Source organism: Sceloporus undulatus, chromosome 9 (assembly GCF_019175285.1).
Source record: "Sceloporus undulatus isolate JIND9_A2432 ecotype Alabama chromosome 9, SceUnd_v1.1, whole genome shotgun sequence".
NCBI lineage: Eukaryota > Metazoa > Chordata > Lepidosauria > Squamata > Phrynosomatidae > Sceloporus > Sceloporus undulatus.
In genome coordinates, this window is record NC_056530.1 from 34,090,525 (window position 1) to 34,110,526 (window position 20,002).

The 20,002-nt window shown below is 41.0% G+C and overlaps 1 protein-coding gene across 1 annotated transcript in view; it reads left to right on the forward strand.

The window, feature by feature from the left end:
- LOC121916180 (GON-4-like protein) overlaps nt 1-20,002 on the forward strand; it is a 51,552-nt gene that overhangs the window by 9,843 nt on the left and 21,707 nt on the right. The window contains exons 8-18 of the mRNA XM_042441001.1: nt 97-195; nt 1,151-1,270; nt 4,171-4,344; nt 6,481-6,673; nt 6,803-6,904; nt 10,124-10,164; nt 10,250-10,353; nt 17,415-17,613; nt 18,737-18,823; nt 19,399-19,570; nt 19,718-19,946. Of these exons, the coding sequence (XP_042296935.1) occupies nt 97-195; nt 1,151-1,270; nt 4,171-4,344; nt 6,481-6,673; nt 6,803-6,904; nt 10,124-10,164; nt 10,250-10,353; nt 17,415-17,613; nt 18,737-18,823; nt 19,399-19,570; nt 19,718-19,946 (1,520 nt within the window). The remainder of the gene's footprint in view (nt 1-96; nt 196-1,150; nt 1,271-4,170; nt 4,345-6,480; nt 6,674-6,802; nt 6,905-10,123; nt 10,165-10,249; nt 10,354-17,414; nt 17,614-18,736; nt 18,824-19,398; nt 19,571-19,717; nt 19,947-20,002) is intronic.

The following is a 20,002-nucleotide window of genomic DNA, read 5'->3' on the forward strand; positions in this document are numbered from 1 at the left end:
TCTAGTATCACCAGTAACAATCACCATCTTTAAAAATGTCATTTCGTGTTCTGTGTTATTTTCTGATGCTGGTTGTTGCCTTCTTGCTCCCTACAGCAGCCCCCTCAGTTTGTGGACATTCCTCTGGAGGAAGATGACTCCTCAGATGAAGAGTACCAGCCAGAGGAAGAGGAAGAGGATGAGACAGCAGAAGAGGTATTTCATCTGGCCATTTATTGCTATGTTAGCTCTGTCTGTTATAAAATGCTTGCACCCATAATCCTCCAATCTGGTTGTACTGTGACTGGGTTGGACTACAATTCCCATTACCCCCCAACACCAACTTTATTTTTAAAAATTAAAAATGAATGTAACAGTCATTCAAGAATAGCGTCCACATTGTCTGAAAACATAACAAAGCACACATGCAGAACATCTGCCTGTTAAATTGATAGAACAAATAATAAAAGAAAAATTCCAATGGTACTTGAGCATTGCCATCTATTTATGGTTAAAGTAAATGTCTTCATGTTTTGTGTACTGTATTGCTTTATATGGTACATTCTGTTATTGTTGCTGACTGTTTTGAGATCTAAGCTGTTTATATAAATATTTATAAATATTCTAAATCCCCATGATGCTTTCTGATCTTGGAAGCTAAGCAGAGTCAACCCTGCCTAGTACTTGGATGGGAAACTGTCAATGAATATCAGGTGTTGTAAGCTGTATTTCAGGAGCTGGCAAAACTACTTCGGAGTAGTGAAATTCATGGGTTTACCATAAGTTGACAGGTGACTTAAGGCATGCGTACACACACAGTAAGATAATATATAAAAAGACACATTTTAATCAGATTATAACAAGGTAAACTTTTTATAACTTAATTGCCAATGGGTTTAGATTTTTTTAAAAGAGTGGTGTCAACCAACAAAAGCCCAATTTTTAATTAGTTGCCTGGGGCTGTACCACTTTAGATTGAAAGTGAAGGCTCCTCTAATGACCTTGGCATCTGGGGAGGTGACCATATGGACCTTATCTGTCAGTTGCTTTTCAGGTTGGCTTTCTTTGGTATGTACTAAAGGTAATACTGCAGGCATAGGGTACCCAACAGGATGTAGGATATTAGCTGTCCTGCTTCCTTGATTTCTTTATGCATCTCACTCTTCCATAGAGCCTGTTGGAGAGTGATGTGGAAAGTACTGCCTCCTCACCTCGTGGAGCCAAGAGGTCTCGAACAAGGCAATCTGCTGACGTGATAGAGACAGATGAGGAAGGCACTACACCATTGGAGGTGAGATGGTTCTCTAAACATATTCTCAGAGCTAAGATGGGGAAGAGAGCTTCTTGTCTCCTCAGTGTTGGACTCCCACCTTCCATCAGCTCTAGCACTGGTCTCATGACCAGTGTCAGTGACCTGCATTTGGCAATTCTGGAAATTGAAGCAGAATATGTTCTAGAAGTCCCCATCTCTGGCCTAGGAAGTACCTCCTAATCATGACAGACAGCAAAACATACATTTAAGTACATCCTCAGTTTTATGCTGCTATGACAAGGGACTGAATCCTCCCTGTGGCAATCCATCTTCTTCAGTCTTCTATAGTCCCTGTAGGCCTATGCTCCATTGAACTCTAAGAGATATGGAAGCAGGAGCATTCTTCCTCTTTATTTTGAAAGCTTCCTGACACTCCAGCCCTTCTCAGACAGCACATACTGGACCTTTAAACCGACTGTTCTTAACCTTTTCTTTACCACTGACCCCCTTTAAATATCTTTTTTTGCTGTAGACCACCAAGACTTGCATTTGAAATTCTGAAGTGCATCAATTTTTATTTAAAGTTGCTAAATATTTAATTAAAGTTGTGAGATGTGCAGTGAAGAACCTTTTTTTTTTTAAAAAAAAAAATCCTCCAAGCTGAGATCTCATCCAGTCGCTTCCCTTCCTTTTGCTTTTTGGCCACTAAAGATCTCTCTGGTGTATTTCCACTACTGTGTGTGTGTGTCAGTAGTAGTGTCAGGTTGACATGAAGAGTTGTGACTTTACTTGCTAGGCATGTATATTTGCGTGCATGAGCTGTGGAGAATTCAAGAAAAGTAACAATGCCACTGTATTCTGCTTTGATCAGGCCTCACCTGGAATAATGTGTTCCGTTCTGGGCACCACAATTCAAAAAGGATGTTGACAAACTGGAGCATGCCAGAGACGTGTGACCAAAATAGTGAAGGTTCTGGAAACCATGCGTTATGAGGGGAGACTTAGGGAGCTGGATATGTTTAGCCTGGAGAAGAGACGGTTAAGAGGTGACATGATATCCCTGTTTAAGTATTTAATAAATAAATAAGGGATGTGGTGGCTTAATGGTTAAGACGCCAATTCTGACAATTGGAAGATTGCAAAGGTGGCAGTTCGAGGCCCAAGTGCTGCATGATGGGATGAGCACCTGCCACTAGTCCCAGCTTCTGCCAACCTAGCAGTTTGAAAGCATGTAAATGCAAGTAGATAAATAGGTACCACTTTTGTGGGAAGGTAATAGCATTTGGTGCAGTCGTGCTGGCCACATGACCACCGGAGTAGTCCTTGGACAATGCTGGCTCTTTGGCTTAGTAACGGAGATGAGCACTGCCCCCTACAGTCAGCTATCTCTAGACATTCATGTCAAGGGACTACCTTTACCTTTTTAAATTAAATATTTGAAGTGGTGTGATCTTGAGGATGGAACAAGCTTGTTTTCTGTGGCTCCAGAGAATAGGAACCGGAGCAATGGATTCAGACTACAGAAAGAAATATTCCACCTCAGCATTAGGAGGAATTTCCTGACAGTAAGAGCTGTTTGACAATGGAATACATGCCTCTGGAGAGTGGTGGAGTCTCCTTCTTTGGAGGTCTTTAAGCAGAGGCTGGATGGCCATCTGTCAGGGGTGCTTTGATTGTGAATTCCTGCATGGCAGGGGGTTGGACTGGATGGCCCTTGTGGTCTCTTCCAACTCTTTGATTCTGTGATTCTAAGCTTGCTTCTCATTCCTCCTCCTTGTGTGCTCTTTTGATGCATGTAGGGGAGGTTCCTGAAGACAGAGCCACACATGCATATAATGCACTCCCTTGTTCACAGACATCCAAAGCATGGCTCCTTCTGCTCTAGAACTGCTGCTACTGCTCCCACCAGTGCAGGTTACACCAGCCAGCCTGCTGACCTGCCTCTCACCATCCTCCTTCACCTCTGAGCAAGCAAGATGGGATGTCCAGTTGGGAGTGCGGGGACTTGTTTCATCAAGGCATCTTTGCTACAGAGATGTCTTATTGCTTTTAGAGTTCCTGGAGGAACCAGAGAGGAAATGGCCAAGGCAAGGGAGGGCTGGGAAAGTGGAGGCAAAGAGGGAGAGGGAGAGCAGGGAGGGAGAGCTATGCTGTTGCTGTTTGGGTTGGTGGGAGAGGATGGAACTTTACTCTTCCTCCTCCTTTTCTCTTTCACTCTCCACTTCTCAGTGTGGAGTTGAGCCTGACAGGTCTTGAGAAGGTGAGAGATTGAGCGCTGGGGGCCTGGTGGGGGGTTGGAAGTGCTATGGGGCAGAAAAATCTCTGGAAAGTGGTCTGACACATGGCTAGTGCTCTCTGAGTTGTATCCAAATTGTGCAAAGTCATGAAGCAAATGGAAGTCCAAGCTCTCCTTTCTGCCCCACTCCTTCTCTTCTTTCTTCTCCTCCTCTCCCCATTCCAGGGCTTTCCAGCCTTCCACCTGAGGCTGATAACATTTATTCAAGCCTTCGTGAACCCCCTGCAAGGACATTGCAGACTCCCAGAGATTGCTGCTCTAAACAAATGTTTAAGATTTATTTAGGATTCATTCTCTATGAATAACTCTTAACTCACAGGGAAACTCAATTGGGAGAAGGGTTGGCTCAGTAGTGGAAAGCTTGTGGTTGGAGCCAATGCACAGATAAGTGAAGCTTTTGATACTGATGCATTCTTTTTCCCTCCCTGCCATCTCACCCTCCTTTTTTTTCTCATTCACTGCCACATAGAATCAGAACTTGGAAAAGTTATTTTGGTTGACAACATCCAGAATCCTTCAACCAATATGCCCCAGAGCTGAGAGATTCTGTGAACTATAATGACTTATCCAAGCTTTTTGTTAAAACAGATTAAAAGAGTAGAAGTTTAATAAGTTAAGCTGAGGTTTCTCTTCTGTTTATCAGGCTGAGAAAGACACTACACTTCCCTTTCAGCGGCACATTAGTGCTGAAGTCATGCCTATGGGACCTCCCCCACCACCCAAACCCAAGCAAAGCAAGGATAGCACCTTCATGGAGAAACTGCATGCAGTGGATGAGGAGCTGGCATCAAGTCCTGTGTGTATGGATTCCTACCAGGTAAAGGTATCATAGGCTGGGCTGAATGGCATCTTCCATTTAACATTTTCTGCTTGGGGGTCCCCCTGTTAATATTTCATCATAGAAACAAGAAACACAATCCTCAAAGTGTCAAAGACTTTTCTTGTTTTTGCAGTGATATATTAATTTATTATGGTATCACCTTTTTATGGCCTATATTCCACTTCAAAGGCGTTACAGGTTATTCTGATATGGAGGGGTGTTGGTAGATGGGTTACTTTTTTAAAAAAAAACAACCATTTTATTAACACATATAAGTTAGAGTTCAAACATATAGCCGTGTTTGTCTGTAGAATCAGTATGTAGAGAGATCTTGTAAACACATTTGAAACCAACCAAAAGAAAGAAGTTGGCAGCATGAGCTTTCATAGATTTCATTCTACTTCCTCAGATACAGTTAGTGGAGTAGAAACTAGGGACAGACATATATATGCCATTGGTATGTGAAAATGTCAATTCAAATTCAAAATCCTTTGTGTATGGAAATGAAGTAGCAAGTCCAGTTTTAACAATAGTTGTTAGTGAGCAAAGACATTGGGAACTGGTCATTGTGTATGGAAATGAAGTAGCAAGACCAGTTTGGCTTTGAAAACTAGCCTGTAGGTGGGGGGAATAGATGAGTGTAGGATGCCCCCCCAAAGATGGGGTCAGATAAACGTGTGTAGTGAGCCTAAAAGCCATTACCCTTGTTCAATCCATTGCTGAGGGACTGTAGTTTATGGATGAACTACAATTCTGCTGTTTCTCTTTTCAATCTACCTTTGTAGTTGTTTTGTTCAAGGACCGCTGTTCTGATTTTTGAGATAGAATGCCAGGAGATTGAAATGTTCTGCCACCGGTTTTTGTGTACCGTATTCCCATTCCTAATCTGATTTATGTCCATTTATCCTCTGGCAGAGGGACTGGCCTATTTGTCCAATGTAGAGTGCTGATGGGCATTGATGACATAGTATGGAAGATGTTCATTCTCCAATGTGATTTATGCCATACTATGTCATCAGTGCCCATCAGCACTCTACATTGGGCAAACAGGCCAGTTTTTGTTTATTTTATTTAGAATATATTTATCCATCTCCTTAATCAAAAAGTCTCCAGGAGTCTTTTACATAATGCTTCTCAAAGACATTCCCTCCTCGCAAGCTTACAATCTAATATTGGCTTAGGCAACTGCTGGGAGTTGTAGTACAGAATATCTAGAGTGTTTCATGTCTGAAAAACCTGAATCCACATGCAGATTACTTTCTTTTTCTTTGAATATTGAACTAAGTTTCAAACTTGGTTTTAGTCTCTCACCAGCCACAAAACTCAGTTGATTATGTTGGAAAGCCTATCTCCTGGCACAGCCCACTTCACAGGGGTGTTGTGAGTACAAAACGAGGAAGTCCTCCAAATGTGTCTCATACATCTACACCATGAAGTAGAGGTGGGATATGACTATAACAAATAAATTGATAGCTGAATGTGAACTGAAAGTGTGAATAGCCCTATATTCCTATACTTACTATGCTAGCCCTATAGTCCTATACTCTTATGCTTCTATACTTCTCCCTTTTGGTCCACCTGTGTGTCTTTATATCCTAAACAGAGTTCATCCATTAGCTCAGTAAAAGAACGGTAAGCCAACACTTTCATAAGTCCCACAATTCAGTTAGCCTCCTGTGTTAAACACTAGTAGTTGGATTCAGGCCATTATATTAGTATCACACTTTTTCTTCAGGCAGTTCATAATGGCACAGATGGTGCTAGCTCTGCATCTTGTCCTCACTACAGCCCTGTGAGGTAGATCAGGCTGAGAGACAGTGAATGGCTCAAAGTCACCCAGTGAGTTTTATGGCTGAGTGGTGGATTTAAACCTGTATCTTCCTACCTAATATTAGTTTAACACACAGGCTGGAATACTGTTACTTACGCCCTTCAAGTGCCATGCCTTCAACTACAACTCCCATTACCCCCTGCCATTATGCTTGCTGAGAATGATGGGATTTACATCCAAACTCATCCGAGTGGCAGACAGTTTGGGCGTGCTGTTCTAACTACTATATCACAAAGTGACACAGGGGTCTGTTTGAGTACCAAAAGATTAAGCTGTTCTGTTCTCCTCCTCTTACTTCCCAGCCCCTGGAAGACAGCTTGATTGCCTTCCGCACCCGATCAAAGAGGCCCCTGAAGGATGTGCCCCTTGGCCAGTTGGAGGCCGAGCTCCGTGCCCCAGACATCACCCCGGATATGTACGACCCCAACACGGCTGATGACGAAGATTGGAAAAGGTGGCTTAGTGGCCTCATGAATGATGACGTGGAAAATGAAGGCATGTACTAGTTGCCAGGGCCCGATATGTCTTCAGAACGTAGCCATTGGGCAAGGGCATTCCCCTTACAACCCTGTTTTTAAGAAGCACAGACTTGTTGTCTCATTGAAGAAATATTTTATGTTCCAGATGAGGCTGATGATGACGATGATCCTGAGTATAACTTCTTGGAGGATCTGGATGAACCAGACACGGAGGACTTCAGGAATGATCGAGCTGTCAGGATCACAAGTAAATTCTCTTAAGAATTTTTACTATGGCTGCTTTGTGGCTGCCTTTGTTTACATCCATTTACTATTTTCACTACTAGCAACATAAAGCTGCATTTCTCAAAATTTGAGTCGCTGAGGACATTGGACTTCAGATCCCAGATTCCTCCAAGCCAGCATGACCACTAGTCAGAGATTCTAGGATTTGAAGCCAGAAAGGCCCACAGAAGTCTAGGCACTCATAGAATCAGAGAGTTGGAAGAGACCTCAAAGGCCATCAAACACAACCCCCTGCCATCCAGGAACATATTGTTCGTGTATTTATTTATTTATTTATTTATTTATTTTATTTACCACCTTTCTCCCAGGCTAGGACCCAAGGCGGCTTCTAGATTACATTAAAAACGTTCACAAAACGTTCAAGACCTATTAAAAAACCCTACAATCAAAGCACTCCTGACAGATGGCCATCCAGCCACTGATTAAAAACCTCCAAAGAAGGAGGCTCCACTACACTCTGAAGCAGTATATTCTAATGTTGAATTGCTCATACTATCAGAGGTTTCTTCCTAATCTTGAGGTAGAATCTCTTTTGTTGTAGTTTGAACCCATTGCTCCATATTCTAGGTCAAAAACACAGTGCAGAAATAATCCAGTTTGAAACTGCTTTAACTGCCCTAGCTCAGTGCTAGGGAATTCTGGGAAGTGTAATTTTGTGAGACATTTAGACTTCTCTGTCAGATAGCTCTGGTAATTCCCAAGATTCCCTAGCACTGAGCCAGGGCAGTTAAAGTGAACTCAAACTATTATTTCTGCAGCATGTCTCTGGAGCTGCAGAAAACAAGCTTGCTCCATCGTCAGTGTGATATCCTTTCAGATATTTAAACAGGGTTATCCTCTTAACCTCTCAATCTTTTCTTCTCCAGGCTAAACAGTACCCAGCTCCCTAAATAGGGCATGGTTTCCCTATGGGCCTGGTTTCCAGACCTTTCACCTTTTTGGTTGCCCCCCTCTGGATACACTCATATGCAGAAAAATCACAAGAAATTAATAATAATAATAATAATAATAAAATTTATTTATATCCCGCCTCTCTACAAAAAGCAGTCGGGGCGGCTTACAAAGTTAAAATATACAGTCCAAATCCTCAAAACCCCCCCCTCTTAAAGTAAATTAAACAGTGTGGAATTAAAAACATACTTAAAAAAACAATACAATAACTGTAGTGGAGTTGGAGATCAGCAGTTAGATTTTCCTTCTGATGGCCGGAGAACTATTCAGGAAAGGCCTGCTGGAAGAGATCAGTCTTTATAGCTTTTTTAAAGCTATTTAGGGTGGTAATATGACGGATCTGGTCCGGCAGGCCATTCCACAGTCTGGGAGCAACAGCTGAGAAGGTCCCTGGGAGGTCGTTGAAAAGGCTGTAACAGATTTTTCCCTGAGGATCTAAGTGTGCGGGGAGGATTATATGGAAGGAGGTGGTCCCGAAGATAGGTTGGACCCAAGCCATTTAGGGCTTTAAAGGTAATAACCAACACCTTGTACTGGGCCCGGAAACTGATGGGCAGCCAGTGGAGTGATCTTAAGATTGATGTTATATGGTCTCTTCTGGATGTACCAGAGACCAATCTGGCTGCCATGTTCTGAACTAATTGAAGTTTCTGTACCAAGCAAGAGGGTAGCCCCATGTAGAGTGCATTACAGAAATCAAGGCGTGAGGTTACTAGCACATGTACTATGGTCTCAAGTTCCCTGACTTCCAGGAAAGGGCGCAGCTGGCGTATCAGCCGAAGCTGATAACAGGCACTCCTGACTGTCGCATTCACCTGATTTGCCATGTGAAGCGATGAATCTAGGAGCACCCCCAGACTGCGAACAGAGTCCTTTGAGGAGAGTGCAACCTCTTCTAGGACTGGGGGTTGTATCCCGATGCCTTGGTTCAGAGCCGATACTGTAAGTAGCTCCGTTTTGTCTGGATTCAGCTTCAATTTGTTTTCCCTCATCCAATCCATTACTGCCTGAAGACAGTCATTGAGAGGCAAGACACCATCTGAAGTCACAGCTGAAGACCAAGACATGGAGAAATATATCTGGGTGTCATCAGCGTACTGATAACACCCCACCCCATGCCTAAAGCAGGGTTAGAATCAGAAAAAGGAGTGAAGATAGGAGGAAGGAACATCAACAATCTTAGCTATGCAGATGATACCATATTACTACTGGAAAACATCACAGATTTGGAGCAATTACTAAGGATGGTCAAAGATGAAAGCACAAAGGCAGGCTTAATGTTGAACATAAAGAAAACAAAAATAATGACCAAAGAAGAAATATATAAGTTCACCCTAGACAATGAAGAAATTGAAATAGTTAAAGAGTTTTCATACCTAGAATCAAACACTGATCAGAATGGTGACTGCAGCCAAGAAATAGGAAGACTAAGAATGGGAAGGACAGCAATGAAAGAAGTAGATAAAATACTAAAGAGTAAAGAGTGTCCTCTGGACATGTTTTCTTATTTCTTGGCTGCAGTTACCATTCTGATCAGTGTTTAGCCTGGAGAAGATAAGGTCAATAGGTGATATGATAGCCCTGTTTAAATATTTGAAGGGATGTTATATTGAGGAGGGAACAAGTTTGTTTTCTGCTGCTCCAGAGAACAGGACCTGGAACAATGGATGTAAACTGCAGGGGAAAAAACCCACCTAAACATTAGGATTATTATTAGTAGTAAGAGCTGTTCAAAAGTGGAATACACTTCCTCGGAGTGTGGTAGAGTCCCCCTTCTTGAAAGTCTTTAAACAGAGGCTGGATGGCCATCTGTTGGGGATGCTTTGATTGAGAGTTCTTGCAGTGGTTGGACTGGATGGCCCTTGTGGTCTCTTCCAACTCTATGATTCTATATCAGTCTGTTGCATTTACCAGCTGAATACTTTTGTCCCAGCGGCCAGTGTAATATATTAAGACCAAAAAACAAAAAAGCAAAACAAAAAAACAACCATACAATTTTTCTTTCTCTAACCCTAACCTTCCTCCTCATTCTCAAGACAGTTGAATTTCTGTAGGGTCAGAAAACACCCCAGAACTCAATGCAAGTTGATTAATTCTTCTGGATTAAGGTTAATCTTGTGTTTTTTATATTACGTGCCATACCTTTTTCTTCTTTGATTACTTAAGAAAAAATAGGGTTATGTTGGTGGTGATTAGAAAACTCAGTTACAGATGTTTGGTTATCTTTCAGAGAAGGAAGTGAATGAGTTGATGGAGGAGCTGTTTGAAACGGTAAGGCTTTCAGTGATCCTTGCAAAACTTGCCCCTAAGGCATTTTTTACTTTCCGTGTTGATACGACTATATATTTCTGTTCAGTTTCAGGATGAGATGGGCTTCTCCAATGTGGAGGATGAGGGACCAGAAGATGAGGATAGTGCTGCTGAGGCCCGGCCAAATTTTAACACTCCACAGGTGCTCAGGTAAGATGCTCTGGGCCAGCCTTGGGGCAGCATGTTGCATTATTAAGGGATGTCAGTTTCTAGGTTTTTTATTTGTTTGTTTCTTTTTTGGGGGGATTTGATCAGAGATCCTACTTACAGGGAAATCTTTCACCATTGCTATTGGGTTGACAAAGGAACACCTGAGGTGTAGCATTACCTGGGTTGCTGGACTGAAAGCAATGTGATGTAGCTAGCTTGTTGAAGCTAAGGAGGTTTGGGTCTGATCAATGACTAGATAACAAACTGTCTTAAGAACCACTTCCCATGCACAAACTGCCTAGAATTCTATTGAATGAAGGTGGACCTTTGAAAGAGAAGGTAGATGGATGGGTAGGATACATGGGAAGATGATGAAGCCATGAGCTTATTAGTCCAGAGAGCAGAGTCTTTCCATAGTCTTGTTTCTTCTTCTTAACATTGAGTTTCTAATTTCTGCCAAGACTGTTGTGAGTTCATTTGAGTCTCCTTAAATATGGGGCAGAGTGGCAAAAAGGAATGCCATCTCTGTTTGGGAAAGGAGACAGAGGAATTGCTGGGCCATGGCCATCCTTTCTAGGTTGAGTAATACTGGAAAGTGATGGCGTGAACATGTTTGCCTAGTAACAATCTAAAGCAAAAAAGCTCCTGAAGTGTCAGTGGATGCTGCAGCTCTATGTATGAGAAAGAGGTCCTTATGCTTGAAGCTTCAGAGATGGCTATTGTTTTAGGAAAGAATCTAGTTCAGTGGTAGAGCAAATGCTTTCCAGACAAAAGATTCTAGCTATAGTAATTTATTCTTCTGCAGTGACCAGGAGTCCATCTGCTGTACCTAGAGTTGTGTGATCTAGTCATGGTGTGACATGATTTATTTACATCCCGTTTGGATTACTGTGATGTGTTTTACATATGGCTGCTATTGAAGAGTGTTCTGAAAGTTCAGTTATTGATAATGCTTTGATTGTGATTTCCTGCATGGAAAGGGGTTGGACTGGAGATCCCTTGTGGTCTCTTCCAACTCTATGATTCTGTGATTCTATAATTCTATAAAAACATTGAAGCCCATTTGATTTCTGAGGCACTCCACTCAAGACCTCCTTCCAGTATGTACAGCCGTTGATGTTTCAGCAAGCTGGCATCATCACAGATGAACTGAACTGATCCTACAGATAGGAGCAGAACCACTATAATGGAGTGCCTCTTACCTTCATCTGACGGAGCTGATTCAGTAACAAACAATGATCAATGGTATCAACAGCCACATCCAGGAAGACCAGTATTGTGGCACTCTCCGGTTTTTACCTTGAGTAGTTCATCAACCTTAATTCCGCCCCGCACACTCAGAACAACCGGGAAGAGCTTGCTAGAAATTCCATCATCTAAATACACTACTACATCCCAGAGGCCTTCTCAGTAGCAGCCCCAAAAATCTGGAACAGTCTTCCCGAGGAACTCCGCCTGATCACCCCTCTAGAAACATTCAAATAGAGGCTAAAAACTTTCCTCTTCTGTCAAGCCTTCCCCTCTGGAAAATGAACTAGTGTACTTTGATCCCATCAACTTCCTGGCTCACCCTTTTGAATGATTGTTTTAGATTTGTATATTGTATTGTGTAATTGGTTTTATCTATCTATCTATCTATCTATTTATTTATCTATCTATCTATTTATTTATTTATTTATAAAATATTTATTGAAGCTTTGACTCACACAAACAAACATAAACAATCGTACAAAATTACAGATATACAAATATGCATACATACTAGTCTTCAGCAATACATCAACGTCAGGTTGAGCAACCAATTCCACTACAGTAAAAGTGCTCTTCATATCATTCCTCTACCCTCTTCTTATCTTCAATTCCTTCCCTTCTTCCTATTTTAAACTATTCTATTCCTCCTTTCTTTAACTCTAACATCCTTCTCTCTTGACCCCACTCTTCCTACCCTAATCTCACTGCTAACCTACCACTCTCCTCCCCTAACCTACTCCAAGAACTCCTATCTCCATGTCGCTAACCTCCCTCCCTCACTTGCTCAGATCTTCTTCGACATACTAAAATTTTCTTTCTTCCAACCTTTCACTCAGCTTCCCTCCCTCCTCAATACTGGTTGCTTTGTTCCTCTTATGGAATATATGGATGTATTTTAACCTGTTGTACGCCGCTTTGATTGCCTGGCAAAAAGCAGGATAGAAATAAAAATCTTATTATTATTTATTCTTACATTTGACTTTCATTTATCATCTTGTTGTACCTCCACTTGCATTCTTCACACTTATAACAAAACATATTAACTTGTGAAAATTGAGTAATCTAGATACTGCTAATCAAAACTTATTTAGATCCATACTCTCTCCCTCGATACCAGTTATGTATTTCAGTTAATATTCAGATGTATAGAAATAAATGTTTATGATATTATATCTAGTATATCTTTATATCTATCATATGTCCCAGGTCTTCTCCAAATATGACAGTACTTTTTCCCATGTTTGGTCAACCTCATTAGTTGCATCTCCTTTCAATATAAGGGTTAATTTATCCATCTCCATAGCTTCGTACAAACTCAACAACCATTCTCTCCTATCAGGGATTTCATCTGATTTCCATTTTCTGGCTAATGAAATTCTTGCTAAAGTGATTGCATAATATAGGATTTTACCATACTTCCTCTCTATATCTTCGTTCATCATATTCAATAAGTACATCTCTGAAAATTTTTGTAATGTAATATCTAGTATATCTGACAATGTCTTATTTATCATGTCCCAATATTTCTGAATTTCTTTGCAAGACCAAAGAAATTATTTTATGATGTGTTTGTAACTGGTTTTAAATTTTGTGTACACCGCATTTGGAAAAGCGGTATAAAAATAAAATTTAATATTACTATTATTATTATTATTAAAAATTAAGGTTGTTTCATTGCTATACCATGGCCTAAAACCAAACTGAAATGGGCTCAGATTATCTATTTCTTCCAAGAACATCTGAAGTGGCCCAGTTACCACCCATTGATGCACCTTGTTCAAAATGGAAATATCAGTGGCAGGGTGGTAGTTCTCACATACCTATGGGTCCAGGGAAATCCTCTTCTGGAGAGGGTGCAGCACAACTTCTTCAGGACAACAGGCATGTATCTCTTCTGACATAGTGACGTATTTATCACTGCTGAACCAACCTAGTCAATCCAACTCTGCTAGATTTGACTAGCCATGATGGGCAAGAGAGTTGATACTGACTCTTTCATTGATGTCCATCCAGCAATAGCTGTAGACTTACGTTTTGACAGGCCTTAGGGAACATGCAGTCTCAGAGGAGGGAGCAGAAGGTGAGCTGTGTTTGGCTGGGTGGGTGTCATCCTTAACTCTTTGACTGTTGCTTTTTAAAGATTTGTGTGTGGAATTTTTATTTTTAGTCATGTGCCATGGTTTAAGGGGCAGGGGCTTCTGCTGAGTAATTGACTTGCTTTGAGGTGCAGCCAGTGGTTCTATATAACTGTTGCCTCCGTCTTTTGAGTTCAGTCTCTGAGGTGCACATCTTGAGGCACACAATCATCTTGTAAAAATGGAACACATAAAGTTGGCTGGCAAGGATGGAGAAATGGTGTGGCTTGGAATGAGGCAGCTTCCTGTTTTCCTATCTAAGTGTGCCCTTTGTTGAAATGCAGAAAGATGGAACTTTTAATACCTTTTAGAGCAGGGACCAGCAACAGCAGTGGATCAAGGGCTAGTTTTGCTGGTAATTAACTTATGGAACTTCAAAAATGCCAAAAAATGGAAATCAATGTGTCTGGAAGTCACTTAGGCGGGATACAGATAGCCCAAAAAGGATGGTCTCCCACTGCCCTGGTTTGCTGTGCGAGGGAGCTGCAGTGGACAAACTGCGCGGCTCCCTCATGCAGCAAAAAGCGGGTTTTTTCTGCAGCGCGGTTGTGATGCTCAAGGTGCCAATGGCGCACTTGCGGCATCACAAAGGTGCCAGGACGTGTGGATGCTAAGTGTCCGTCATGTCAAAATGGCGGCGCCCATATGTACAGGGCACCACCATTTTGACGCCCTCATCACATGCAAGGGGAGAGTCATGTATGGAAGCGCTGCCCCTTGCACATAACCACAGTGCCCCATAGGGGCCCGTCTGTACAGTGCCTTAGTTTTTTTAAAATGGCTATTGTGCAGGGAAGCCTCCAAACTACTTAAAAAGACAGATACTGTGCCTGTAAACTTCCTTAAGCGACAAGTCACTATCAGGGAAGGGCAGAAAAAGAGCAGTCCTAGAAGTTTGGAGGAATCATGGGCTACACAGCTCCGGTACTGCACTTTCCTCACTTCTGTTCAGAAGAAATTTAGAGGAAGGATTGCAGGGGCACTGGTCAAGCATAGGCTTTGTATCCATAAGGTCCCAGGTTCATCTCTAGATTGTCTGGAGTGACATGGGCCAGCTTTTCTATATTCTATTTACATCAGAGCTTTGTCCAGAACCATGCAGACTAGAATCTTACTGAGTCTTTAGGTAAAGGCTAGTTCAGAAAAAGGATACGTACATTCTTTGGAGAAGGTCCCTTGTTCAGTCCTACCATCTTCAGGTGGCTGAACACCAAACAGACTGGACAGTGCTGAGCTAAATGGACCAGTGGTTTGACTAAGTCTATACAGTCCTCTCCCGTGAATTCGGAAATCTTTGGATACTTGCCATTAACTTAAACAGAGATTGCTCCTCAGCAATTAATCAAAACTGCAGCTCTCAAGTCCATGAAAACGGAGGGGTGACTATATATGGCAGTTTATTATTAGGATTTGAATTTGGTTTCCTAATCTGCTCCTTGTTACTTTGGTAGAGTAGTGGCTGAGAATTGCAAGCTGAAGACTCCCCCTCCCAATGCTTTTAAAACCAACAAAAAAACTATACAAACCACACAAAACGATACAGAGGGGGGGAAACACTCAGTTACACACATAACATTTAAAAACATAGCCCCACATTGATCTGCGGACCTAACCATACACTAAACTAAATATCCCCACCCCCCAACATATTCCCCCTATGTAAAACTGTAGCAGTTAACAATAAACAACTAACACAAATTATACTTGCCTCTCCACTTCTGAAACCTAAGAATATTAAGGCTCAATATATATATTTTCTCGGCAATGCTAACTTATTTTTATTTGGCTTCTATTATTATTATTATTATTATTATTATTATTATTATTATTATTATTACACTGTAGATTTGCACAGCGCTGTACATACAAACAATAAAATAGATAAGAGTTAACCTGCCCATGGCATACAATCTAAGAAATAACACCATCATACATATAAATAATACATAACAATACAGGAAAGGGTTTCAGTAAAACAGGCAACAAATTAAAAATGTCAAATAATAAATAATAGCCACGCAATGACGTAAAAAACAAACAGTTCTGCAACAATAATATTTCCTTCTTTATCAGATAAAACAAAAACAATTCCTATTCCTTTAAAATATTATCCAACAATTTTTCTTTAATCAACACTGCTAATTTGTCCATCTCAGCCAGTTCAGAAACTTTTATGGTCCATTCTCCTTCTGTAAGGAGGAAGTCCTTTTCCAGCTCTGAAAATACAACATGCTAATATAATCATATAATGCTTCATTTTATAATTTATACCTTTAAATTTCTGCTTTGATATACCCCCCCCAAAAAAAAACAACAACATCTCTGGCCTTAACTCAATTTTACAATTGAATATATTTTGCATTAATGTTTGTATTTGTCTCCAATAATTTTTCGCTTTATCCCAGGACCATCAAGTGTGGTAAAAAGTACCTTCATCTGAACCACATTTCTGACATTTATTATTAAGACCTTTTTACATCTTAAGACAATCTTCTTGGCATCGTACGCCAATGGTACATCAAACTATAGACATTTTGTCTCATATTGTAGGATGGAAACTCTTTCAAACCAATTGTCCATATTTTCTCCCAATACCCCACCTCAATGTTGTATCCCACGTTTTCAGTCTATTTAACCATACAATCTTTTACCTGTTTGCATTTTTTCCACATTTTGTTTATTAATAAAATAATTTTTATTCAATGTTGATAAAAACACATATAAACATTATACATATCCAAATTGAAGAAGAAGAAGAAGAAGTAGAAAGGCTAGGAAAAACTAAGAGAGAAAAAAGAGAGAAAGAAAGGAAAGGAAAAAAGGAAAGGAAAAAAAAAACCCCAGGAAACCCCCTCTTTACCCTTCCTCCCCTACTCCCTTTCCCTACCCCCCCCTCCACTAACAGGGAGAAAAGAAGGAGGGGAGAGAAAAGAAAAGAAGGAGGAAAAAAAGTAATAAAATTCCAACAAGTATAGAATGGTTGGAAAGCGTGATGGAATTAGCGCAGTCTGATAAATAAACTATTAAGGGGGAAACCTATAGAAGTGTATTTGAAAATATGGAAACCATTAATAGATTTTTAAAACATACAAAAGGAGAAATGTGTGTTGGGGTTCAAGAGCTAGAAAATGAGGTTCTATGTTAGATTTAGTTATTGTTTTTCTTTGACTCTTTTTACTGTGATAGAATTAGAATATATGGAATATAGTAAATATAACATATTTAGATTTAGACTATATACTAATATGTTCTGTATCTATAATATATTTAGACTTTATAAAGATAAACATGGTTAAGAAAGGGGAATAGGATTATTTAATAAGAATACAGCTGGAGAGTATGTGGGAAGTTTCTTTTTTTCACCCATGTTTTATGAGGTTGTGCCATAGCCCACGTTGGACATAATAGGGCCTGCCTACTTTACAAGGCTACAGTGCTGTGTCTGCTTTGTTTCTTTTCTGGATATCTGGTTTGACTTCAAAAGGAAACTTTGAATGCTTAAAAGCAAGCAAACCCAAGACTGGCTAGATCTGGGAGTAGAAGACCATCCCCTGGATTTGAATGTTGTGGCTCATTTGGAGTAGCATTCACAAGCAGAACAAGCAGCCTCATTGTTTGGGTTAGAGAGTGGAACTGTAGGCCACAATATAAGCAGCCTCTTATTCTCGCATACAGATTCGAAGAGCCCTTGGCTAACTTGCTGAATGAACAGCACCGGACAGTGAAGGAGCAGCTTGAACAACTGCGCATGAAGAAGTCAGCTGCCAAGGTGCCCCAGGAGTTGGAAAGGTCCAAGTTGCGCAATGAGAAGCCTGTGCAGGCCTTGACATTGGATGCAGGGCAGAGGAAGAGACTCCAGCAACAAATGCAGCAGGTACCTAGGGAACGGCAATGTTTGAGATGTATCCTGTTTCTCATCCCCCCTTTGCATTCTGCCTTTCTACTCTTTCTCTCAATTTGGCTTTCTCTCAGTCTCAGTGACAAAGGTTAACAAACAAATGAAGCACATAGTTAAAAACAGTTTAAAATATATTTAGAATGTAATTGAAAACCTACAAGGTAAAAATATAGCACACCACTTTCAAACACTATGTTGCCATGTGATTAAAAAGAGGGAAGAGAGGACTCTACCTGGACTTCTGTAGGAAAGGAGTTCTGCAGTGTGGGAGCAGCCATTAACAAAAGGCCACTAATGATCCTGTATCTTCACCAAATGTACCTGTGAAGACAAAGCCCCTCTCAGAAGATCTTCATATTTTGATAGGGAGATGTTGTCTTTTAGATAATCTGGACCCAAGCATTATAGCGTTTACAAGCAGGGCTTTAAATAAGAACTGTGAATTCTGCCTAAAAACAGGCCAGTTGCCACTGGAGCTGTTTCAATAGGAGGTAGTTATGATTCCTGAAATCAGCCCCAGCCAACAGCCTGGCCACACCATTGTAGTCCTGTTGAAGTGTCCAAAGGCAGACCCATGTAGACTGTGTTACAATATTCTGGCTTCTGGGTGCTCAGGAAGGTGAATAAACAGCTTGGGAAAGATTTTTGAATGCTAACCTTTTTTTGGATGCTAACTCCCATAATAACACCTAGCACAATGGAGGGCAGCTGCAGGAGTCAGCAATTGGCAGGGAACCATTGACTCTAGGTTGTATGATAGCTTCCAGCTTAATTGGAAAATATGTCTTGTGACTTTCAGTTCCAGGAATCAGATTGTTTTAGGATTTTTGGAGGGGCAAACCCCATATTTTGTGGTGTATTTCGGCTGAATCAGCCAGATTTTTCCTCAAAAATGTTTTGGGAGGAGTGGGATTGTTAGGCTCTTGTGGTACTTTCCAACTCATGTGATTTTGAAGCTGCTTTGGGGGCCATGAAACACAATCTGGGGCACCAGATGTGTCCTGTAGGTAGCATATTCCCCACTCCCATTTTTGTGTAATCCGTAGGCTTTAGAGAAAATTAATTCTTGACAACAGCTTAATTCTCTCTCACCTTACAGCATGTACAGCTCCTGATGCAGATCCACCTTCTTAGCAGTGCCAATCCAAGCCTGCACTCAGAAGCCAACACCACCCGCCTCTTCTTGGTAAGATTGCCCTTCATTGTCTCACTCAGGCCTTTGGTCACAAAAACTGGGACTATCCTTTTGCTTTACAGAGTGGCTGGGAAAATTAGTGTTAGCATGGTGAGTCAGGATGCTATTGAGTATTGCATGGATGGAGGGCATTTGAGGGTTCTGATCCATTCAGTTCCCAGTCTAACTCAGACTTGAGGGTCTGTCAAAATGAAACATATCTGCAGATGCAACAAAACAATTGTTTACATGTGAGCTTGCCAATACAACTGTTAGGTGAATTTGTAATTGGTTAACTGACCAAACCCAAATGGCTCCTCCTCATCCTGGAGAGAAGTGACTAGTGGGGTGCTACAGGATTCTGTCCTTGTTCATCTGTTCATCAATGGTATTTTTATTATGTATGTTTTGCAAAGACTTTCAGCCATGAGCTGGTATTGTATTATCGTAAAAAACACACATCCCTCACTGGGAACTCAGCTCACCTGCCTCAGTTTGGTCTAGAGTTGGGAGTTGGGTTGAGAAGCCAAAACTACCTTGTGGCCTGTGAGTATGTACTTCCTCTCTCTCTCTCTTTTAATCTGTAGACGGAACTGGATACATTTGCTCAGAGCTCCATACTCCTCTCTCAGCCTCTGGGTCACAAATTCCACACTGCCTTCCAGCCGTGCAACTTGAAGGAAGCCCTGCAGCTCGTTGCAGACTTTCATTCTGACATCAAAATTGAATGGAGTCCCCGCAAAGCCATAAAGAAGAATGGTTGGTAACGTCTGCCTATCTTTGTTTATATATACTTATTTCTTCAGTACATTTCCAACCTGATTTCATAAATCATAACTTTGACTGTCTCTTCTTCCCTTCACACCCAAATGCATTTTTATTTGGGCATTTATGCTTTGACTGTAGATCAGCCTTCTTCAACTCATTTGTCTTCAGAGGTGGTAAACTGCAAGTCCCATCACCCACAGTGCATGGTCAGTGGCTGTGGGCAGGGGATTATTGGAGCTGTCACATCTGGAGGACTCTGGGCTGTAGAATACTACATTGTCTCTTTTTGGTGTTTGATTTTATTGTGTCAATATTTTTTTTCAAATTGTCTCTGTTGTATATTGTTAATTTCAACAAGTTGCATCCAGTAGTGACATTCCATCATTATAAAGAATGTTGCTGCTAAAACAGATTCCCTCCTTG